The sequence below is a fragment of the Microcaecilia unicolor genome, chromosome 2, assembly GCF_901765095.1.
Source record: "Microcaecilia unicolor chromosome 2, aMicUni1.1, whole genome shotgun sequence".
NCBI classification, from domain to species: Eukaryota; Metazoa; Chordata; class Amphibia; order Gymnophiona; family Siphonopidae; genus Microcaecilia; species Microcaecilia unicolor.
Window position 1 is genome coordinate 458,248,656 of NC_044032.1, and position 25,607 is coordinate 458,274,262.

At 43.3% G+C, this 25,607-nt stretch overlaps 1 protein-coding gene across 1 annotated transcript in view; it reads right to left on the reverse strand.

Annotated features, from left to right (window-relative positions):
- Positions 1-25,607, reverse strand: part of DYSF (dysferlin) — a 591,346-nt gene that overhangs the window by 386,613 nt on the left and 179,126 nt on the right. Inside the window, exons 14-19 of the mRNA XM_030190967.1 lie at positions 21,564-21,632; positions 21,426-21,469; positions 19,422-19,504; positions 12,516-12,551; positions 6,416-6,531; positions 1,568-1,681 (exon numbers count right to left, since the gene is read on the reverse strand). Of these exons, the coding sequence (XP_030046827.1) occupies positions 1,568-1,681; positions 6,416-6,531; positions 12,516-12,551; positions 19,422-19,504; positions 21,426-21,469; positions 21,564-21,632 (462 nt within the window). The remainder of the gene's footprint in view (positions 1-1,567; positions 1,682-6,415; positions 6,532-12,515; positions 12,552-19,421; positions 19,505-21,425; positions 21,470-21,563; positions 21,633-25,607) is intronic.

The window sequence follows — 25,607 nt, forward strand, 5'->3', positions numbered from 1 at the left end:
TCAACAACAACAACAACAAAAAAAGGTACTTCAACCTGAAGCTTTCTGTACATTTTACTGTTTCAGCACAAGTGAAAGGAGCATTGAAGTTTCAAACAGGCAAAGAGGGAAGGGATTTGATATACACCATTCTGTGGTACAATCAAAAGCAGTTTGCATATTATATAAAGGCACTTTTTCATATCATTAATGGGCTCACAATCGAAGACTTTTAATTTTTTTTTGTACCTACTTATGTACCTGAGCCAATGGAGGGTTAAGTGCTTTGCTCAGGTCACATGGAGCTGCAATGGAAATCAAACACAGTTTGTCATGGTTCTCATGCTACTGCATAAAATATTAGGCTACTCCTCCACTCTGCAACAGCTTATGAATGTCTTCCTTCTGCACAGAGAACTTGGTTGGTGGGATTCCAGTGTTGCATCCACTGCTGTGTAGTCATGTATGTCTTTTTTTCTGCTAACATGATGGCAGTACTGTGACATGATATTAGCTCATCATACACACAATGAGAATTCTCATGGGCTCTCAGTATCAGCACAATACATACAGCAGTATCCTCTAAACACCCACAATCCAATGAGAATTAAAACTGTTTTCTTTCAAACTACATTTTTCACGTTAAAAAAATGAATGAAACAAAAGGAAAAAAAATCAGATGGTACTCAGTATATCAAATTCCAACTAAACAAAAACGTAACTTAGGTATTTGGTATTCATTACTTAACAAAGATTTCGGACAATTCTATAAAGGGCACTAAAAGTCACTAACTAGTATTCTGTAACTGCAAATTTGTGCACCTAATGTGTTACAAAATACTAGCATAAGTCAGCTTTTAGGGCACCTAAATTTAGGCATGACCACTTACCACTTGCTCTATGGCACGTGTAAATGCAGCAGTTAGATGCCGAATGGTATTCAATAAAGCACACGCTTAAATAGCTGGAAGAACATGACCTGCCCATGCCTCTCCCATGGGAACGCCCCTGTTGCAGTTATGCACTAGGGGGCCCTTATACTAAGCTGCGGTAAAAGTGGGCCTGCGCTAGCATCAATTCGTGGGTAAAAGGCTGTCTTTATTTGAGGAAATGAAATGGCTGTGCGGTAAGTGAAACACTTACCGTGCAACCATTTTGGGTTGAGCCCTTACCGCTACCCATTGAGATGGTGGTAAGGGCTTCCACACTAACCCAGCGGTAACCGGACAGTGATTACCGCCAGTTAAGTTCCGGCACTACAAAAATAGGTCATATTTTTATAGCCCCGGACATGACACACTCTAAGGGTGGGAACAACCGCTGGTAGTTCCGGATTGGTGCATGGTAAGCCCGTAGTAGGTTTACTGCTGCTTAGTAAAAGGGTCACTAGATCACTTGGTCGCCAAGTTATAGAATAGCACCTAAGTGCACATAGGAGCCTAACTGGCGTTTCACCCCCATTCTGGTGCTTAACGTCCATTTTAGGTGCCTAATTGGCGCCTACCTTTTGGCACACTAAATAGAATTAGGGAAATTATGTTTTTATTTCACCAAGCCTTTCTAAATTTTATAATAAGTCTGCCATTACCTCAACTCGTAAAAGGCAATCAGAAGGAATGTCCTCTACTTTCTGTTCAATCTGTTCCACTAGTTTGGTTTCCAGCTCCACAAGGATCCTGCCCCGATAGGCCACTCCTTCTCCCTTTTGGATTACATGAGCAGAAATTATATTTAGAAATATTTATTCAAGAGAAAAATCTCATGGTGCAACTGTACATATTTTTTGTTTGTTTGTTACATTTGTACTCCGCGCTTTCCCACTCATGGCAGGCTCAATGCGGCTTACATGGGGCAATGGAGGGTTAAGTGACTTGCCCAGAGTCACAAGGAGCTGCCTGTGCCTGAAGTGGGAATCGAACTCAGTTCCTCAAGACCAAGGTCCACCACCCTAACCACTAGGCCACTCCATATGGAAAGACAACTACTTAATGTATTAGAAATTTAAGAGTAGTTAAACAACAAAATTATTTTTAAATCTCTGTTACGTGATGAGGTAGCAGTGTAGTACAGTGAAAAGAGTTCTTTTTTTGTGATTTTAGATATCCTCTTTTGGTTGTCCGATGCACTATTTTCTACATGACCCTGGGCAAACCAATTATCCATCCTGTTGTTAAATATGAAGGCTGATATATTAACCCATGGAAATTTACATGAGGTTTAGTCATTTTGCATTAAAAGCTTGCCACAGATGCAAATGAGGTCTGTAGCAAACATTTTTATGTAATTTAGCTATGGGGAAGCTGGCAAAAAACATAACTACATGTCATAGAAACATGATGACAGATAAGGAATAAGGGCCAAACGGCCCATCCAGTCTGCCCATCCTCAGCAACCACTATCTCCTCCTTTCCCTAAGAGATCCCATGTGGCTGACCCATGCTTTCTTAAATTCAGACACAGTCCTCGTCTCCACCACCTCCACCGGGAGGCTATTCCACATATTCACCATCCTTTCCATGAAAAAAACACTTCCTTAGATTACTCCTGAGCCTATAACTGCAGTTACCATATCCTCTGGTAATGAGTTCCAGAGCTTATCTATTTGTTCAGTGAAAAAATATTTCCTCCTATTCATTTTGAAAGTATTACCATGTACCTTCATGTACTTTTTGAAAGAGTAAAAAAATCAATTCAGATTTACACATTCTACTTCACTCAAGATTTTGTACACCTTTGTCATATCCCCGCTCAGCTGTGTGTTTTCTAAGCTGAAGAGCATTAACCTCTTGAGCCTTTCCTCATATAAGAGGAATTCCATTTCTTTAATCATTTTGATCACCCTTCTTTGAACCTTTTCTAATTCTGCTATATCTTTTTTTAAATATGGTGATCAGTATTGCATATAGGAGTCCTTTTACTAAGGTGCGCCAAAAAATGGCCTGCACTGGTGTAGACCGCAACCCATTGACCTAGCAGTAAGGTATCACGCATCAACTGGGTAGTAACAATGCCGATTACCTCCCTTTTAGTGATTTTCCGTCGTGTGTAGCGGATGCGCATAAAAAATGAAATTACCGCCTGGGCCACACGGTAGCCGAGCAGTAGCTCAAAATTGACACGCTTAGGACGCACGTACACGCCTATGCTGCTTAGTAAAAGGGTCCCACAATACTCAAGGTGAGGTAACACCATGGAGTGATACAGAAGCATTATAATATTTTCTGTCTTATTTTTTATCCTTTTCCTAATCATTTTTAGCATTCTGTTTGCTTTTTGGCTGCTTTCTAACACTGGACAAATATTTCAGCATATTGTTCACGATGCCACTAGATCTTTTTCTTGGGTGGTGACTCCTAAAGGGGAACCATAACTATTATTTGGATTATTCCTCCCAATGTGCATCATTCTGCATTTGTCCACATTAAAATTGATAAGCCATTTGAATGCCCAGTTTTCCAATTCCCTAAGGTCTTCCTGCTATTTCAGTCCATGTGCGATTAAAAACTTTGACTAGTTCTGTGAAATTTGAACATTTAAATCACTTCATTTGTCATTCCCATTTCTAGATCACTTGGATGTCTTTGAGCCATAATCAAAAAAGCAGGGACGCCCTAAAGAAAACTTGGACGTTTTCACCCGGACGTGTTTTTTTACGAATAAGGCACAAAAAGGTGCCCAAAATGACCAGATGACCACTGGAGGGAATAGAGGATGACCTCCCCTTACTCCCCCAGTGTTCACTAACCCCCTCCCACCCTCAAAAAACATCTTTAAAAATATTTTGTGCCAGCCTCAGATGTCATACTCAGGTCCATCACAGCAGTATGCAGGTCCCTGGAGCAGTTTTAGTGCGTGCAGTGCACTTCAGACAGGTAGACCCAGGCCCATACCCCCCAACCTGTTACGTTTGAGGAGGAAACAGTGAGCCCTCTAAAACTCACCACAAACCCACTGTACTCACATCTAGGTGCCCCTTTCACCCGTAAGGGCTATGGTAGCTGTGTACAGTTGGGGGTAGTGGGTTTGGGGGGCTCAGCACAAGCGGTAAGGGAGCTATGTACCTGGGAGCAATTTATGAAGTCCACTGCTGTGCTCCCTAGGGTGACCAGTTGGTGTCCTGGCATGTCAGGGGGACCAATGCACTACAAATGCTGGTTCCTCCCACGTCCAAATGGCTTGCATTTGGATGTTTTTAACATGGACGTGTTTGTTTCAAAAATCGCCGAAAGTCAAAGACGTCCATGTCTAAGGACGTCCATCCATAAGGACGTCCAAATCCAAGGACATCCTTGGTATTTTCGAAACAAAAGACGGACGTCCATCTTTTTTCGAAAATACGGTTTTCCCTGCCCTCGCGGAAACAGGAAATACGTCATCATAGGAAGGCAGAACACTGTCTGTGAGGGAAGGGATAGGCTGGAGGCGAGCCCGCTTGCTGTGCTGTTTTCTTCACTGTTGTCGCTGCAACTGAAAATAAAAGGTTTAAATGCGCGGGGGGGGGGGGGCAGGAAGAAACAGAGAGGAGGGCTGTCGGGGAGCTGAGGGCAGAAAGGAGGGACCAAAAGCTGCCGCAGCATTGTGCCAGCCCTGTGTTTGTGAGGGCAATGCCCCCCTCGGCCCCCCCCCCCAAACTACGCCCATGGAAAATACGCTGAACAAATAGTATAAGTGAGATGTAATGGATACAATGTGAAACAGAAAGTGTGTTCATATATTTCTCTATTTCAGTTATTCGTTCCCCTAATGATGCACAATGCGAAACATGTGAACATGTTGGGAACGGGAGTGGAAACACCGAGATAGAGAACACGTTGTATAGCACAGATGGAAACGGGAAGCACATAACTAGCAAACGAAAAAAGAAAAAAAAGGATTTTAAGACGTGAGCTACAGCCCATCTGCTGGCACTATACTGTAATAATACGCCCCTACAAGATAAGTGGACTTTTTGATAAACTTTAAGAACTTGAGAGCTAGACTTAGAGATCCTGGAAGGGAGAAATATATGGAGGTAAAGGCTGTGATGGAATGAGGAGGTTTATCATCCACTAATAATTAAAGTATAAATGGTAGGGAGGTAGGGATATATAGTGGTCGGCGTAGGTTCTATTATATGAGTTATTCACTAGCTCAACAATATGCACCCAGTACTGAGCACTATCACGTATATAAATAAAGATTTATTTCAAGTTATAGTATAAAGGCAATTAGGTTTCTATATGTTTTAAGTTTATCAAGTGGGAAACCGGAAGTGTTAGAAATTCCCCAGAACATAATATTACATTTTAACTGCCAGACACTCGACCATTCTTCTAACATTTGGAGATCCCTTCTCATCGTTTCTACTCCCTCCAGGGTATCCACTCTATTGGCTATTTTCATGTCATCCGCAAAAAGGCAAACTTTTCCTTCCAACCCTTCAGCAATATCGCCCACAAATGTATTAAACAGAATAAACCCCAGCACCGACCCCTGAGGAACTCCACTGCTCACCTTCCTTTCCTCCGAGCGGATTCCATTTACCACTACTCTCTGCCACCTGTCGATCAACTGGTTTCCTATCCAGTTCACCACTTTTAATCCTAAATTCAACCCTTTCAGCTTATTCACAAGTCTTCTGTGGGGGACCGTATCAAAGGTTTTGCTAAAATCCAAGTAGATTACATCTAGCACATGTCCTTCATTCAGTTCTTTGGTCACCCAGTCAAAGAAGTCAATAAGATTTGTTTGGCAGGATTTTCCTTTGGTAAAGCCATGTTGCCTCAGGTTCTGTAACCCGTTAGCTTCTAGAAAGTTAACCATCCTTTCTTTCAGCAGCGACTCCATTATTTTTCCTACCACTGACGTGAGACTTATCGGTCTGTAGTTTCCCACTTCTTCCCTGTCTCCACTTTTGTGAAGAGGGACTACATCCACTCGTCTCCAATCCCACGGAACCTCTCCCGTCTCTAAAGATCTATTAAATAAATCTTTAAGAGGTCTCACCAGGACCTCTCTGAGCTCCCTCAGTATCCTGGGATGTATCCCATCCGGCCCCATAGATTTGTCCACCTTCAGATTCTCAAGCTGTTTATAAACTCTTTCTTCCATAAACGGCGCAGTATCCACTCCATTCCCAGATGTTCTCTCAGCAGCGCCGGCGTTAGTGAGAGGACCAGACTCACCTCCTCCTGCCTTCCCTTCGTTCCCTCTCAGTGTCCCGCCTTCCTGTGACGTAGTTTCCTGTTTCTGCGAGGGCGGGACACTGAGAGGGAACGAAGGGAAGGCAGGAGGAGGCGAGCCTAGTCCTCTCACTAACGCCAGCGCTGCAACTTCAGGTAAAAATAAATAAATAAAAGATTTAAACACGTCGCGGGGGGGGGGGGGCTGTCAGGAAGCTAAGGGCGGGCAGATATCACAGCAAGAATATATAATAAGATAACTGATATAATCCTACCTTCCCAAAGTTGAATGCTTCATAAGGATCTGGAAATCCAGTAAACTCTCTTGGACTTCCATAAAGGTTTACAAAAGAGGGTCCAAATGTTGGTAGGAATCCTAGTCCATCATCCACTAAAAAATAAGAAAATAAATATAATTTAAATAATATACAAGAACACACAGACATACCTACTAAGTTGATTTTTTTAAAATTCATATAACAAGTACAGTTTCAAATTTCACATTTGTTAATCATTTCTCAGAATTCCACAATAGCAAGCCCCCTCCCTCAAACACATCCCTCAATCCCCCCCTATTTGAACAGGCCTCCCAGGCTTACCTTATTCCCTGGTAGTCCAGTGGGGCAACCACTCCGTCCCTAGTGGCTCCATTTTAAAAATGGTTGCCACAACCTCTAGCAGAACTAGCAGTTCTGTGAGAATACTGCTAGAGGTTGTGGCAGCCAGGCAAAGTTAGGATTGTTTTTTATGTAGTCCTACATGCCTGGTTAGCTATATGGGCACCATCACTGAATATTTCTGGCACCCACACAACTCCCGGCTCTGCCCCTGATCTGCCCAAATCAAGCATGAGCAATGAGTACCGATATTCAGCATTAGGTGGTAATCAGATATTACCAGAAGTTAGGCAGCCACAAGCCTCTTCTGCCTGGTTAAATCACTTTGAATATCTGGCAATCAGGCAGTTTCATTTTAACAGTATATTCAACAATTACACTTGGATAACTGTATGTAATGCCTTTCTGATCTATATATTCGTATGTTTTCTCTCCTACATTATTTTATATTTAAGTCATAGTTATGTTTTCAATTATGTACTGTCATTTGATATTTTTGTGTGACATTTATTGTTTGTTTTACTATTTATGTTAATATTTGTTTTCTATATATGTTTAGTCCAAAACACAGTCCACGTCGGGTCATCCAATAAATCCTTTATCAATGGTTTTCCTGTGGTCCACCTTTGCTGAGAAGCAGGCAGAATATGGGACAGAATATGGGCAGAATATGGGCAGAATATGGGACATTCCCAGTCCACCAAATCAGTTATGGACTGATTTTTGAAAGAGAAGGACACCATCTTTCGACACAAATCGGAAGATGGACGTCCTTCTCACAGAAACGTCCAAATCGGTATAATCGAAAGCCCATTTTTGGATGTCCCCAACTGCTTTCCGTTGCAGGGATGGCCAAAGTTCAAGGGGGCGTGTCAGAGGTGTAGCAAAGGCGGGATTTGGGCGTGCCTAACACTTGGACATCCTTCACCCATAATCGAAAAAAATAAGGACATCCCTGATGAACACTTGGACCTTTTCAACTGGTCGTGTTTTTCTTACAACCAAGGCACAAAAAGATACCCAAAATGACCAGATGATCATCGGAAGGAATCAGGGATGACCTCCCCTTACTCCCCCAGTGGTCACTAACCCCCTCCCACCCTCAAAACATATCTTTCAAAATATTGATTGCCAGCCTCAAATGTCATACTCAGATCCATCCATCAGGTCCCTGGAGCAGTTTTACTGGGTGAGTACACTTCAGACAACCATCCCCATCCCCATCCCCCCACCTGTTATGTTTGTGGAGGAAACAGCGAGCCCTCCAAAACCCAACACAAACCCACTGTACCCACATCTAGGTGCCCCCCTTCACCCGTAAGGGCTATTGTAGTGGTGTACAGTTGGGGGTAATGGGTTTGGGGGGGGGGGGCTCAGCCCACAAGGTAAGAGAGCTATGTACCTGGGAGCAATTTATGAAGTCTAGTGCAGTGCCCCATAGAGTGCCCAATTGCTGTCCTAGCATGTCAAGGGGACCAGTGCACTAGAAATGCTGGCTCCTCCCATGACCAAATGGCTTGCATTTAGTCGTTTCTGAGATAGACGTCCTTGGTTTCGAAAATCGCCAAAAATCAGAAACATCCATGTCTAGGGACATCCAAATCTAGAGATGACCAAATTTCTAGATATGGACATCCCTGACCGTATTATTGAAACAAAAGAAGGACATCCATCTTGGTTCAATAATATGAGTTTCCCCGCCCCTGGATCAGGACGTTTTGCGAGGACATCCAAATCAAAACTTGGACGTCCCTTTCGAAAATGCCCCTCTTAGCCAACAAACTCAGCAGAGTGTTTCGCCCCCACAAAAGGTCCCTGGATCCAGCTATTCTGAGTTTCCTGTTTCAGGTGTGGGGAATGCTTCAAATCATAGAAACATCGAAAAATGTAGGCAGCTAAAGACCATATTACCTATCCCAGGGGTAGGCAACTCCGGTCCTCGAGAGCCGCAGGCAGGTCAGGTTTTCAGGATATCCACAATGAATATGCAGGAGATAGATTTGCAAGCACTGCCTCCATGGTATGCAAATCTATCTCCTGCATATTCATTGTGGATATCCTGAAAACCTGACCTGCCTGCGGCTCTCGAGGACCGGAGTTGCCTACACCTGGCCTATCCAATCTGCCCATCCATGCTATCTACTCTCCCTATCAGTCCCTTAGAGATCCTATGTATTTGTCCCAAGCTCTCTTGAATTCAGATATTGTTTTCGTCTCTACCACTTCCACCAGGCGGCTGAATTCACCATCCTTTCTGTGAAGAGGTATTTACTTCTGAGTCTATCCCCTTTCACCTTCATCCTATGCCCCCTCATTCCAGAGCTTCCTTTCAATTGAAAGAGACTTGTCTCCTATGCATTTATGCCACATAGGTATTTATGTTTAAATCATATTTATTCAAAATTAGAATTTTATCATTGTGGCCACGTGGTTTGTGGCTGGCTGCAGGACCTCACACAAATGTGGCACATACATGTACATGTTGCAGGTAGAAAGTCAAAATACTTTTATTTATGTGCATACAAGGAGAATAATCAGCACTGTTTCCTCACAGTATTGGTACTTCCAATAAAGTCTGTCAAACACAGTCCCAGTTCAAGTAGCCTGCCCCTGGCTTGGCTATATTTCTCAATATGCAATAGCTTCCTTTAGCATAACCACAGTTCCAACAACCAAGGGATAATTAGACTACCTTGACAGCCTTCAGCTATGTCACTTATGATCACACATCCCCGGAATCCCTGGAGGCACAGACTTTAGACCCCTTATCACACAGGAATGCAAGGGTCTGATCTAGGACCACTCCTCTTCCCTGGAACTCCTCTCAGGTACTGCAGCCAAGCCAGAACCCCTTGGGAGGATTCTTGCTCGGGCTCCTCCTGGAGACCGCTTCCCTCAGGGCCTCTCTTACTCTACTTTGCCTCAGGATATTTAACCACCTCCCTGCCTGAGCCTCACCCCTCTGACTCAGTCTCCGGCTCAGTAGGGTAGCGCCGCCTGCCATAAGGTGGCTTAACTGCAACATCAGTGAGGGAGTATTCTTAGGCGCACCTGTGGCTACCATTCACTCCCTCATATTTATATATGTGCATTTATATGTCATTATTCTAACGAAATAGTTGTATAATCGCCACATAAGTGTTCACACATACACAAATACCTTCTGTGAGTATAATTCTATAAATGGATGCCTATTTTTAAGTACCAAGATCACATCTAGTTGGAGCCTACTTTTCTTTATAGAATACTAGCATAACAGGTCAAATATGTGCCTATATTTTATGCATAAGCACTTACACCAAAAACAGAGCCTAGATTATGAAAGTACGCATGGAGATTATAATATTTTATAATCTACATGTGTAAATGTGCGCCCAGTATATGCTCCACCCAGACTCTGCCCATGTGAATGCCCACCTGCAACGTATGCGCCATCAAAGGAGAAATTAGTTAATTACCTGATAATGTTCTTTCCTTTAGTCCCAAAGGATCAGTCCAGACAAATGGGTTGTGGCCATCCGCCAGCAGGTAGAGATAGAGAACTCTAATGAGTTGTGTCTCATAAGTTCCTGCACTTAGCAGCCAAGCCAGTATTCAAAAACAAAGCAGTGAAAGAGAGAGACTTTCAGAGAAACTCCAGCCTCTAGATAGAAAAAGAACTATGAAATAAAGGGCAAAACCCATGCCTTAAAAATAACAGAAATAGAACAATACGAACACCCAAAATTACATAGAACCCGGAAAAACCAAAACATCACAGAAGGGAGGGCTCTGGACTGATCCTTTGGGACTAAAGAAAAGAAAATTATCAGGTAAGTAACTAATTTTTCCTTACATTATGACCTAAGGATCAGTTCAGACAAATGGGATGTACAAAAGCAATCCTGACATAATAGATGGAGCAGGACTGAGAAGCAGGGGAAGAAATGTTTAAAGCCTCCATAGATTTTGTGATCAACAGAGGCAACTCTGGTCTCAAAAACAGCCTTGCTACAATAGGATCATCACCCCTGTCTACCTCTGAAATGTTCACGTCAAGGCCATCAGCAGAACTAGGGCAGTAAGAATACACAGATAAAACCTCCTTTGAGTACTGAGGAGGAACAATCTCCAAATCCTGTGAAACGGAACGTTTTCTTTTCTTAGGAAGCTGTCCCTCAAAAGCAACATGAAGAAAGAAGGAGAGGCAGCTTGAGCTGACTTTAATAAAAAAAAGCCTGATGTCATAAAAGAACAAATTCAGGTGAAAACGGCAGGGCAGAGACTTCTACCCCCGCAAAACCAATATCCCGGAACACGGTAGCCGGAGCACAGGAGCTGTTGGCAATGAACCTGCCAAAATCACCATTGGAGCAGGGCCAGACTGAACTCCCAGAAACGGAGTACTGATGGCAAAAGTGGCATATCCACAGAAGTAAAGCAAAACATTCAGGAACCGGTAGCCAAGAGCTCACACCTGTAGCGCTCACAAGACTTAATAGGCTCAGACTTAGAGCACAGTAAATATACTCACAGAAAACAGCCAGTCTCGTGACCTACAAGGCACTGAAGTCCCACAATCTTCCCATAGCACAGGCGCTCTCAAAAAGAACCGCAGTAGCTGCTTTTTTTTTTATTTTTGATAGAGGCAGGAGAAAAAGAAAGGGAAGACTGAGATAAAGAGGTAGAAAGTGGCAATGGGGGAGCAGGGAGGGGTCTAGAACACTAGGTTTACACCTAAGGGAAAGGATATTCTCAACCTCAAACTCAACTGAACCTGCAAGCAGGAAAGGAGGCCACACAGAAGTCACCACAGTGCACAGGAGCTGTAACCTGCCTGCTGGAGAGAGAGAATACTGGCTTGGTTGCTAAGTGCAGAAGCTTATGAGGCACAACTCATTAGACTTCTCTGTCTCCACCTGCTGGCGGATAGTCACAACCCATTTGTCTGGGTTGATCCTTGAGACGTAATGGAATATTGGTTTGTACTTACAGAATAGAGCATAGTTTGAAAATGGTGATATACACACATGTGTGTCCACATACACAAGTAAATGACTATGCAGCTCCTTGTAGAATTACCCGCTGATGCTGATACATGACTGCTCATCCAAATGCACATTTATATTCAGCTAAATGGAAGTGACAGAGCCCAGTTCTGAGGGTGTATAAGCTTGTTACCATTAGCAACTAAAGAGAAAGGTGGGAGAGCTGCAAAGCATAACAGAAGTATTTTCAGTTATCCTCCCCAAAACCTGTTTTTCCACTGTATTAAACATGGGGCCCAATATTCAGTCTGTGGGAGACAGCCCGCGTAAGTGCCGTGATCGGTGCTGACCCCAGATATTCAATGCCAGGCCATTTCCAATAACCAGCATTGAAAATCTGAGGGGGAGGGGGGTTGGCGGGCTCAAAGTTAAGTGGCTAAGTGAATATTCAGTGCTAGCCGGTTACGTTTATAGTGGCCAAAGACAGGACTGCAATTTAGGTGTTCAGATTTGGCCGCTAAACTTAGCCAGCCAATGCTTGAATATGTGCGATATAGCCTGTTAGCCAATATGCACTACCCACAAATATTCAGCAGAGATAACTAGCTTTCCCCTGCTGAATATTAGTGGTTAGATGGCTAAATAGCGCTGAATATTGGCCAGATGGAATCCATGAGAAAAAAAAAGTTGATATGAGGATACATTGCATTAAACTTTTCACCTAGAGATGTTTTAGATAAATATAGCAAAAAGATTACAATATAGGAGACTAATATTCTCAGGGAACCTACTGTCTGAGACTTGGTAAGACTTCTGTGCAGTATCATCTGAAGCACAAAAATAGAAAAAGGTTAGGATAAGAATAGCAGATAGCTAAACATTGGGTTAAGGAGCAATATATCATAGCGATAAATTAGGGAAATCCAGAGTTCCTGCACTTTTATCTGTGGTAGTCATTGCTTCATATATATAAATGGGAAGCTTTGGCAGAAGAGCTCATAATCTGGGGTCTCATTAGCAAGAATCAGTTTCCAAAGTGCCTGTGTCCCAGGTATTCTATCTATATTCCTGATGGAAGATCTTAACTAATGCAGCAATGCTTAACTGCTACTATTTTAACCACAGAGAATTGAACATTTTCGTTTGTCTTTTAGCAAAATAAATCAAAACTGTTAATGGAGATTGCCCTCTCATAAATTAGAATATACTTTAAATAAGAATGAGTAGTGTTCAAACGTCTGACCCTCATCCAGATAAGTACAGGATCTCTCGATTCTCAAGCAAACAGGTTTTAGTTTGTTATACCACCGCTGTTGAGCAAAAGCAAATTCAAAAGGTTCTGCAGGGTTTCCAGATCCATACTAGGAAGGAGTGCATTCCACTGACTGACGTCATCATTTTAAGAAGCCCATGGCATATATTTGTGATCTCTTGTTCCTGATCGTCTCTTCCATCCATTTTTAAAGCAGCTGTGCTAGATATTCCCTCAGAATTTGCTTTTTAACTTTGTTCAATTATCACACCTAAGATCCCATGTTACTAGCATTTAGTCTCTTGTCCTCAAATGCTGCAGATTCCATTTGGATACAGAGTTGTTGGAATTAATCAAATTAAATTACCACCACCAACCTCCCCATCCCCAACTTAATACTTTTTCCCCACCTTCAATCCTTTATATGTTTCCTTATTTCTCATACCACCCTACGTGGTAGACCTAGTTGATAAATTCAAATGATGGACATGGTCATGGCACAAGATAAAAAGACATGAGCAACAAATAATTAAGAAGGTATTTTTATAAACTTTAGGTTCTAGCAGGTCAGAATTAATCATTTTTTGCCTCCTAGGCAGTGGCGTAGCCAGACAGCCAATTTTGGGTGGGCCTGAGCACAAAGTGGGTGGGCACAAAATTTTCTCTCTCCCCCTTCTCCCCAAAATTGGCTGTCTGGCTACATCACTGCCTTGACCCCCCTCACCCGCTGATCCCTTCCCCCAGGCACCACCTACCGGCATGCTGCAGGCTTTTTTTTCTCTTCCACCTCCCAGCCACCCGCCGGCACGCTGCAGGCCTTCTTTTCCCTCCCATCTCCATCAGGCAGCGCCAGCCTAACTCTACAGCAAAGCTGCACGGCACCGGGTCCGTCAGCATGCTGCCGCTACGCTGCTGCCCTCCCTTGTCATCTTTTGGCAGAGGTGTTAGTTCTGCAGCGGATCCACATGGCGCTAGGGCTGTCTGTACGCTGCTGTGACGTGCGACTGCTTCCTCTGCGCTGGCCCCGCCTCCTCAGAAAGAGTATCGAAGAAGGTGAGGCGGGGCCAGTGCAGAGGAAGCAGTTGCATGTCGCAGCAGCGTACAGACAGCCCTAGCGCCGCGTGGATCTGCTGCAGAACTAACACCTCTGCCAAAAGATGACAAGGGAGGGCAGCAGAGTAGCGGCAGCATGCTGACGGACCCGGTGCTGTGCAGCTTTGCTGTAGAGTTAGGCTGGCGCTGCCCGACGGAGATGGAAGGGGAGGGAGGGAGGGGAAAGAAGGCCTGCAGCGTGCCAGCGGGTGGCTGGGAGGGAAAGCTGAAGTGGGTTTGGGCTGTCTTTTATTATTGGCGACTATGGGTGCACCATTGCTGGGTGGGCCTGAGCCCAAAGTGGGTGGGGCCAGGCCCACCCGTGGCTACGCTCCTGCTCCTAGGTGAAAAAGCACATTAGGGAGCTCATTTTCAAAAGAGAAACATGTTGAAAAAGTGGCATAAATCTGACCCCCTCCCACTCCCCACAAATTTGAATACAAATATGATTTAGCGGCCTCTATGACAGCTTCAGATGTTAGAGCCAGGTCTAATAGAGCAGCATTCAGGTTCCTGGAGTAGTGTAGTGGGCTGGGGAAGTGAGGAACAGATACTGAATAGGGAGGATAGGGGGAAATGGATAGGAGTAAAGAGAAGAGTGAGGGATTCTCGACATAAAGTGGGACGGGGGGAGATGCTGTTAATATGGAGGGAAGGAGATAGAGAGGGAAGAAGATGCTGGCTATGGGGGGAAGGGGATAGAAAGAATGGAGATGCTGACTAAGGGGGCAGGGGATAGACAGGGAGGCAAAAAGGAGAAAAGTTGCATTGTTAGAAGGAAAAGGGGACAGAGGGATGCCAGACCATGGGGAGGGGGAGGGGATAGGGAAATATTAGATTACATATGCAGGAGGAAAGAGGGATGATGTTGTGTTACAACTGTGGAGGGAGGAAGAGGGAGGGTAGATGCTGGACATGATGGAAGCATGTGGGAGAAGCCATGAGACTAGATGGTAGAAATGTAGTAATGGGAAGTGAGTGACTGATGGAAGGGAACAGGAGACTGGGGAACAAAATGAGACAGTGGAAATGGGAGATCTAGGGAGATGTAGTAGATTAAAAGTTCCCAGGTATTCAACATAAAATGCCCGACATGGCCATGTTTAGCAAGTATAAAAATGTCTGCATCAGGAGCAATAGGTCACTGTAAATGAAAATAAAATCATGCTCACCCTTGCCTATGCTTGGCTCAAGTGAAACTAGCCATTGTGGTTGAAGCATGCGTATCTGATGGATCCAATAGTAAACTTAAATTTGCAATCTAAAGTATTAGTGAATAAGAAACAGTGATTTACAAAATGTCTAAGTGGTTTATAGATTATACAGGTACTAGCGCCCGTTTCTGACACAAATAAAACGGGCACTAGCAAGGTTTTTCTCGGAGTGTGTATGTTTGAGAGAGTGTGTGTGAGAGTGACTGTGTGTGAGAGAGAGAGAGAGTGAATGTGCGAGTGTGTGTGTGTGACAGAGAGAGAGTGAGACCGCTGGGTGCAAGTGTGTCTCCTCTGTCCCCTGCCCCCTCTCCAGCCACCCAGCGATTCTCCTCTCTCCCCTGCTCCCCCTGCAGCCACCCAGCGATTCTCCTCTGTCCCCTGCTCCACCTCCAGTCACCCAGTGATTCTCCTCTCTCCCCTGCCCCCCCTCAAGCCACCCACTGATGCTCTTCTCTCCCCTGCCCCCCTCCAGCCACCCAGCGATTCTCCTTTTCCCTTGCCCCCCCTCCAGCTACCCACCGATGCTCTTCTCTCCCCTGCCCCCCCTCCAGCCACCCTGTGATTCTCCTCTCTCCCCTGCCCCCCCTCCAGCCACCCATCGATTCTCCTCGTTCCTCTGTTTACCTCCGTCGAAGCGGCTGCGTCTTTGAAAGCCCTGCCCGTCTGTAGCCTTCCCTTCGACTTCGTTCCCTCTGAGTCCCGCCTGCTGACGTCATTTCCTCTTTCCGCGAGGGCAGGACTATGAGGGAACGAACTCGAAGGGAAGGCTATAGACGTTGAGGTTGTGCCTTGTGCTGCTATCCTGTGGTTGGTCAGTGCTGTTTGCGACAAACCCAGAAGTGTGTGACATCAATTCAGGAGATGGATACAGCGTTAGAGGCAGCACGAATCCTTCAAACTTTCACTGCCACGGAGTCAGCTTCAGAACGTTGGAGGTGCTTTTTATTATATAGGATGTGTTTAGAAAGATGGCATTCTGTAAATGTTTGCATATCTTACATAGTGTGTATTTGACAGCTAGGCATACCCATGGGTGATGTCAGAGCAGAGCATGGGTGGGACTAATACAGCTAACACATATAGGACTAGATTCTATATATCATGTCTAAAAAATCGGCACCAAAATGAAAAACGCGCAGGTGTACTTTATAGAAGCCTACATTTCCTCACAGTTCATAGAATATGCCAAGCACCCGTCCGTGTGACTACACTTAGTAGTAGGCAGTTACGCCAAATAAAACTTGGTGTAAATTAGGTGCAGACCAGGTGTATTCAATAACACAAACAGATTTTAGAAACACCCACAGCCTGCCCATTCCATGCCCATGCCCTCTTTTCAACTATGCGACTTACAATTTACACGCAACATGTTATAGAATGCACTTAGACTGTTCTGCAGGTAAATTCTAATTAATGACAATTAGTGTCAATAATTGCTTGATATCGGTAATTATCGGCGCTGATTGGTTTGTTAACTAATTAAGTTGAGTACGCAAATCCAAAATACAACTGGATTTGCACGCGCAACTTAAGTCATGCTATATAGAATCCGGGAGATAGGGCCCCTTTTACTAAACCGTACTAGTTGTGAGGAGGCAGGGAACTACCAGGTCCAGAATGCACTGCAGCAGCAAGGGAATCAGAGTCAGGGGGAGGACTCTAGGCAGGAGAGTGAGAAGCCAGCAATTGATTGGAAAATTGAACCAGGTGTGAGAGGGTTGCAGGCAGCTTTATTAACAGAGTGGTGGAAAGCTGTAGGTAGTAGATGGAAACACTGGGGAAGCTCTCTCTGGAAAAGGTCACAGCTGGAGAAGGAAAGTAGATGCTTGTGTTTGACTGTTTGAGTTTGAGGAACTGTCTTAAGTTTGAGCAGGGTTTAAGTAGCAGGCTCTGAGTAAAGTGCCTTTTTGCTATGTTTGACTTGAAGAAATGTTGATGTTAAAGAAGAAATAAGCCATGAGGAGTATGTGAAATGGCCATTAATAAAACCCTTAATGATAAGCCTGGTGTTGAAGAGCGTGTTGTGAAGGGAGAAGAGGAGGCAGAAAGCTCCCCAGTGTTTGAGACAGAATCCTGTGAGTGACCGAGACAGCTAGAGCCCAGCAGTGACCATGTGTGTGGAGGAGGCTAAGCAGGGTCAGCCCTGGCCGGAGTCTCGAAGAGTGACCAGTTCACATAGTGATTCCTGACACAGAAAATGTGACACAGCCCGTTCAACTCAAATGGGCTTCGTCACATTTGCCAAATGGAAATCACTAGCATAGTTTAGAAAAAGAAGCCCTTAATTAATATTCCATAAGCTATCTCCAACATGTAGGCCTAAGCACTTACAAAGAGGGAGGACCAGTTCACTTCCACAAACAAAGCAACAACAAAAAAGCAAGGGGTGGGAATAATCACAAAAGATGAACCAGGATGTAAACCAGAAACTTTATTCAAAATGGTAGTCAGCAGAAGTAGACAAGAATGCTTGGCCCAACACAGGCCATGTTGTGGCAGTTAAGCCTTCCTCAGGGGCCCTCTATGTGTGGAACCATAAATGTTGTCCTGATACAATAATCAACTGCTCTAGAAAAGACGCAAGAAGCGCTGAATACAATGAAAGTGTCTCGAAACAAAAGTGGTCATTCCCATCCTTTGCTATTTTGTGGCCTAAGCACTTACACCAGCTCTATGGTTTAATTTAATTTTATTCTGCTTAACCAAATGTAGTTCTAGGTGGATTAATGCATAATAAATAATATAGGCCTCTGTTACTAAACCATGCAAGCGAATTCTGTGTGGCAAATATGATACAGCTCATTCAAAATGAATAGGCTGCAGCGCATTTGCGGCACTGGGAATCGCTAGCGCAGTTTAGTAAAAGAGGCCCATAAACAGAAAAAAGTAGCACATACATCAGTTTTAAGAAAAATACATAGACCCCCATCAGTCCATCACAATATTAAGTTCCAAAAAAACTTTTGAAATAACTAAGTCTTCACAGCACATCTAAAAATCACATACCTCCCTGTTTATTAAGCTGCGATAGCAGCTGTCATGCAGCAATGCTGACACAGCCCATTCAAATTGAGCACATGGCTTAGTAAACAAGAGGGATAGTTTGATATAACTCTTATTATTTAACGGGAAAGAGTTCCAAAGTTCAGAGCCCTTTCCTAATCTAGTCCTATTAAAGGTCCTATTTAAATTAACATACAGACTTCCTAGGAGTTATTAATCTAATATCACAAATTGACCGCATAAGCGCACTGTTTTAGAATTACCCCCTAAGCGTTAAACCACAACATTAACTGTTAGAGCATGCTGATAGTACACAGCCACACTAATTCCCATCTTAACTGCCAAATGCACTTTAGTAAAAGCCCCTTCATATTTTATTGCTATTAGATTTTAAAATGCAGAAAAAAACACCAGTGTATGAACAATGGAATGCAAAACATCCAGGAAAGCCACCATTTTAGTGCATAATTGTTCAAATGTTAGTCCTTCATCAGCATCACCGCCACAACAATGGTCCAGATTATATTTAGTTTTATGCAGGGGCAGACTGACCATTCAGGCAACCGGGCAATGCCCAAGGGCCCAGAGACTCTGCCTCGATGCCCGCTGCACACTACGATCCTCCCTGGTCATACCTTTAAAGGCACACACTGATGGTGATCTAGTGGTCTCGGGGGGGGGGGGGGGGGGGGGAGGAGGGGAACATGTTCTTCCCTGCCCATTCTGCTGCCACTATTCCCCCTGCCCAGCATCGCCATATTTTAAAAATGGCGGCTAAGACTTCCTGCAGAAGTGTCAAGAGACTGTTGAGACCCGCGAGACTACTATGGGAAGTCTTGGCCACCATTTTGAAAACACGGTGATGCTGGCAGGCAGGGGAATAGCAGCAGCGCAGATGGCAGGAAAGAACATGCTCCCCCTCCCCCACAGAGACCACTAGACCACCAGGGCCCTTCAGGTAGGACCAGGGCAGCAGGGGCATCGGCTGCGGTGGCAGGGGGCAGCAACATGACAGTAGGGGGGTGTCAGGCACCGGGCGGGGGGCCAAGACCACCCTCAGTGCCCAGGGGCCCAGACCGCTCAGTCCACCCTGGTTTTATGCTTTAGTCAAAGGCTATGACATACCACTAACTTACCTTCAAGCTCCCCTCCAGGTGCTGAGATTTTAGACATGCATAGGTAGGCAGTGCCAATAGTATCATTGTGACTTAGACGATCCCTAAAGTAAAATGAAAAAAAAAAAAAAAAGAGGTAAAACTTTGTGTTAGGGCAGCCCAGTAAAACAAACACTGACAGGTCCCAAATATGTTGAAGTGTGTGAACTTAATAATAAAAAGAAAGGCTTGTGATAGAGTTAAGTCAGTATCCAAAGGTAGAAAGATATTTAGAAAACTTGGATGTTAGCCATTATTGTCACTAGATGTTAGTCATTATTGTCAAGAGTCAAGGGAATTTTTCCCTTACTACTTTTTTGAGCTTCTTTATTCTTTCTATTGTTGTTATGTGTCTTTTGGTTTATCAGTTTTGAAGTTCTAGGGTTCCTTTTCTCTATTTTGATCTTTTGTTTTGTCCATATTTGGAATAGGGGATTTTGGTAACTGCTTTATTATGTTCTGTCTATTACTTTTAGCATTTCAAAAGTCAACTAGGGAACATTTTAGTTGAAGTACAGACAAGAAAATTTTTCAGTTTAGCAAAAGGTGATATTTTAAACAAATTTTACATGCCTCAAAACCTTATAAGAAAATACAGCAATGACCAAGAGAAGTATTAGCACTGCTAGAATAACATAGGGAAAGCAGGAGTGACTTCTCTATTATTATTAAAACTAGGAAAAAAGGCCCGTTTCTGAAACCAATGAAACAGGCGCTAGCAAGGTATTGGCTTTCTGCAATTAATGTTTTGAAAGGGATGATTAGGATAAATGTGTTGTCATGCTAATGAATAATTTACATTCTTGTATTATGTGTAATATCTTTTTTTCCTTTTTTGTATTGTTGGTTGATATTTTATTGTATTTATACAATTTAGTAAAAGAGACTGGCAAAGCAGTTTTTCCAACAGTTGTATTCTGAATATAATTGTTGTTTACATTGGTAATATTTCTTTATAAACAATATTTTTTGTGTAAACTTTGTTACAATGTAGTATAATTTTTCCTTGTTCAGGTCCATTAGTGTGTGTGTGTGTATGAAAGTGAGAGAGGGTGGGGTGAACTGGGAGGGTGGGGGTGAGTGTTTGTGTTTCTGTGATATTGTGTGTGTGTGTCAGAATGACAGAGTGGGGGTGGGAGGGTGGGGCGGGGGTCGTGTACTGAGAGGGTGTGGTGGGGGGCTTGGAGGGGGGTCAGCGTTGCTGGGGGGGTTTGGCCATGTTGTTGGTGGCTCGTATTAGTGTGGTGTTATAGTGATTTTGTGTGTTGTTTTGTTTTGTTTTTTTGTAAAGGGGGGGGTTGTGCTATGGCCTTATTAACAACTTATTTTAAAAAGCAGTAATGAGCCATATTCTTTATATTTTTCAGTCACTTAAAATCAGCAAATTAATAGAAATTATGCATTAGGGGCCCTTTCACTAGAGGGCGGTAGGACTACCACGCAGGTAGCGCACGGTAAAACAGCACTACTGCTGGGCACGCCCAGGCACCTGGTGGTGGTTCTGATTTTGGCATAAGATGTTTCCCATACCAGAAAATAATTTTTCTATTTTCTAGCATGGGGGCATGGTGTATGCATGCCTAATGTTAATTGGACAGTGACATGCACTGACCAATTACCACTGGGTTAGCACGTGAGGGAAAGGGAAATGGGACTTGATATGCCGCCTTTCTGAGGTTTTTGCAACTACATTCAAAGCGGTTTACATATATTCAAGTACTTATTTTGTACCAGGGGCAATGGAGGGTTGAGTGACTTGCCCAGAGTCACAAGGAGCTGCAGTGGGTCTCAAACTCGATCCCCAGGATCAAAGTCCACTGCACTAACCACTAGGCTACTCCTCCACTAGCAACATTCCATGTAGAAGCCTGCCCTTGCAGATCAGCAACGTGGCCACACAGGCTTCTGTTTCTGTGAGTCTAACATCCTGCCCAATGCTCAACCTATCGGGTGTTATTGCTTCCAAGAATCTTGCCGTAAACTTACCAATCAATTAATCGGATTCTCATTTTTTCACACATGGAGGGAAACTAACAACAGAATAAGAGAAAAGAATACCCATCAAGATACTGAAATGACTGAAAATAATGAGACAGTTCAGCAAATGTTGACTACTCTTCTTACCCGGATTGGCAAAGTGATGCTTTGGTTCCATTGAGGATTTGCATTCTTCTCCATGATCTTACTACAAAGCTAAACATGAAATAAGTATTGTGTAATTATTGTATAATATATGACAAAATTGTCAATTTTAAATTATATAATACTGCTGATGTCAACAGAAATTCATAAAAACAGGATCCTGGTAAAATAATTCTATTTTAATATTCTGCTGCAGCAGATTCTATGAGAAGCAAAAAAGTGGCACTGAGGGAACATCTATTGCTACCACTGAAGTATTTATATGATACTACATGAAGTACATAGCCCTTGTCTGTACAGATGCACATAAGAGATACTCCCTGCTCTGTAGACCTTCTAAACAAATCAGGACAGACAGAAGGCACGTAAGTATACAAATCGAATCTTTTCCCCATAAAACAATCTAGGTATACAAGAAAAAGCAGGAAATGAGATGAATTTGTCACTCCAGATAGACACAGTCCCCCCCTGATATTCAGCCAGTGCCAGGCAGTGTGGTTTGCTTCTGCTGCCAGCACTGACCACAGATATTCAATTCCAGGTCATTTCCAGTGACCGGTATTGAATATCTGGAGATTTTTTGGCTGGCTCTAACTTAGGAGCCCTTTAACTAAGCCTCATAGGCGCCTACCTGTGTCTTACGTGCATCAATTTTGAACTACCACCCGGCTACTTCATGGCCCGGGCAGTAATCTCATTTTTTATGCGCGTCCACTAAGCGTGCCGGAAATTTTCCAGTATGCAGTGCTAACCGGGCAGTAATTGGCACTATTTTCACATAGACCATTACCGCCCGGTTAACGTGTGAGACCTTACCGCTAGGTCAATGGGTGGCGGTAAGGTCTCAGGCCCAAAATGGACTTGTGCCAATTTTTATTTTGCCGCACATCCATTTTCAGCCCCCCCCCCCCCCCAAAAGGCCTTTTTTTCAGGTACGCTGAAAAATGGACCTGCGCACGTCCAATACACACATCTACACCAGTGCAGGCCACTTTTTGGTGAACCTTAATAAAAGGACAATTTAATTGGCTATGTGAATAGTCAAAACTGGCCAGTTAATAGTGGGCAAAAATAGGACTCCTATTTATGAGGTTCGATTTGCCTGCTAAACTTAGCTGGTTTGGATAGCTGGTTGTTGGCTAGCTGCTACACACTAATATTCAGCTATCTCGTGCTGAATATTAACATTTAACCAGCTAAGCGCTATTTAACCAGCCAGGAGCCATTCCTGGCAGGTTAAATAGCACTGAATACTGGGCTCAGTGCTTGCTGTCCACTCAGAGTTAGAATTCTTACCAGCATGTAAATGCATTTCAGAGATTAGTGGTATATAAACATTATAATAAATAAAATAAATAATACAACTTAGTTCCAAGTTTAAAAAAAAACCTCATAGAATCCCAAAAGCGAAATTTAAAAATAGTTGATTTTGCTATATCTAAAGGGGTCAATATTCAAAAGCACTTATGAGGACAGCATTGAATGCAGAATGCTGTGCTCATAGCACCAATTCTATAATGGCATCTTAGTACCAAGATTCCGTTATAGAGTACTAGCATATATCAGCACTGGTACACCCGTGTTCAGGCACACCCTCTTACGCCATGTCAATGGCAGGCGTAAGTTGGCACTCCTAAGTGCAGTAGATGATGCATGTAATTTATAGCATTCTGTAAACTTCATGTGAAAATGGGAACATAAAAACATAAGCGCTGCCATATTGGGACAGACTGAAGGTCCATCAAGCCCAGTATTCTGTTTCCAACAGTGGCCAATCCAGGTAACATGTACCTGGCAAGGTCCCACAACCGTACACTACATTTTAGAAATAAGCAATGGATATTCCCCAAGTCCAAGTTCATAAGCCATTATTAAGTCCATCTTAATAATGGCTTATGAACTTTTCTTTAGGAAGTTATCCAAACCTTTTTTAAACCCCACCAAGCTAACTGCTTTTACCATGTTCTCTGGCAACGAATTCCAGAGTTTAATTGCACGTTGAGTGAAGAAACATTTCCTCCGATTTGTTTTAAATTTACTACTTTTGTAGCTTCATTGCATGCCTCCTAGTCTTAGAATTATTGGAAAGAATAAACAACTGATTCACGTCTACTTATTCCACTCCACTCAGTATTTTATAGAACTCTATCATATCTCCCCTCAGCCGTCTTTTCTCCAAGCTGAAGAGCCCTAGCTGCTTTAGCCTTTGCTCATAGGAAAGCCGTACACCCATGTGAACATGCCTATGCTCTGTCCATGTGTACATCCCCATTGCAGTTGGATGCTATAGCACTTAGGTGTTACCTTATATAATAACACCTAGTGCACAAGCACCTGTCAATTAATGTTGCCTTTGATGCGCGTAAATGGTGCGTACCTCTAGGTGCCAGTTAACAGAATTGTCCCGTAAGTGTTGATATCTAAAGTGAGTGGGCATTGCTCTTGCCTGTTTTCCCACTAGACTACTAGGGATTGGGCAAATAGGCCTGAAGCAATCCTGGGGAGGGGGGGAATTCAGGGGGAGGGAGGGAGGGAGGGAAGGAGGGAGATCAGAAGAGGTTTTCTGGATATTTGGGGTAGAGGGAGGGAAAGAGGATAGGCACACTTGGCCAGTACCGGGAAGCTATGCAGGTGCCAGCCAATATTCAATGCAGGCACCTGCATAGCTAAGTAACCAAAGTTAGGACTGCTAATTATGCAGTTCTGTTTGGTCATTACCTATGCTGGCACTGGCTCCGAATATTGCCGGAACCCACATAGCTGCCAACTCCTCCCCAACTCTGCCCTCGGAACTGCCCTCTCAGGCCCACTTCAAAAAAATGGCTGGTCAGAGCTGATATTCAGCACCACTAGCCGGTTAAGTGCCACTGAACATCAGCAGCAGGCCCACTTAAATCACTTCAAATACTGACCAGTTTATGAACAAGATTTTCATAATTTTTGGGTCCAATCAAATGAATCGTAATCTAGAAACAATTCAGTTCTCTTGTAGGACAACACAGCTACTAGAAAACTAGATATAAATTCCAGAGTTCATACATTTTGTTTTTTAATTTATAGAATTTTTTCAGAAGTCTATACGCTAGTTGAGGGATGAGAGCAGTTTTTAAAAATCGTGAAGAACCTACAACTCCATGCTAAATCTTTTTGATAGGGAAATATTTTATGTTTCCCCTTGAAAATTTGTGGTCAGCATGGACCATGGGTACATATGTATCTGCATACTGTGTATCTGCTCTGAAGTTCATATGGTAAAATACACATGGGGATTTCAAAATGCAATGCTTTCATCCCTTACCCCTTTTCCATGCAGAAAAAATTACGTAGCTTGTGAAATCTTGTCTGCACTGGGAGGGTGGTGAAGGGACTTTTTAAAGATATTATTACCATTATTACCATATGAAAATCTCTGAAAATCGCCCTCTACATATGTTATAAACATTTTAAAATTATGGATTATTCATTAACATATTAGTATGTCTTCTTAACACAACTATTTTATTTCAACCTTCTTAATACAATAGCGCCACTAAAAGCCCAAAATAGAAACTGCTAATAAGAGAATATTTTTTTAAAGGCCACTTTTGTTAAATATAGAGGGCACCCTCTGTAAATCACAATACAGTCCTAAAATGTTTCTTTTTTGCTACATTATTTGTTTAGGGGATAAGCAATTTTGGGGTCAATATTCAGCCATTGGCAGTGAGCGTTTTTCTCACCGCTGACAGCATTATAACCAGATATTCAAAGCCAGGAACTGTGTGGGCTTCGGCTTTGAATATCCGATCATTTTTAAGCCAGCTAACACATAAAGGTATGTTTACTAAGGCGTGTCAGCGTTTTTAATGAGCCTTTAAAGTTAAGGCACGTTAAATGCTAACGCACCAATACATTCCTATAGGCGTGTTAGTGTTTGACACGCGTTAGCGTTTAACGCATGTTAAAAACGCTAATGCACCTATAGCACGCCTTTGTAAACACAGGCGATAAAAACAGGACAGATATTTATCCGGGCCCATTTATGCA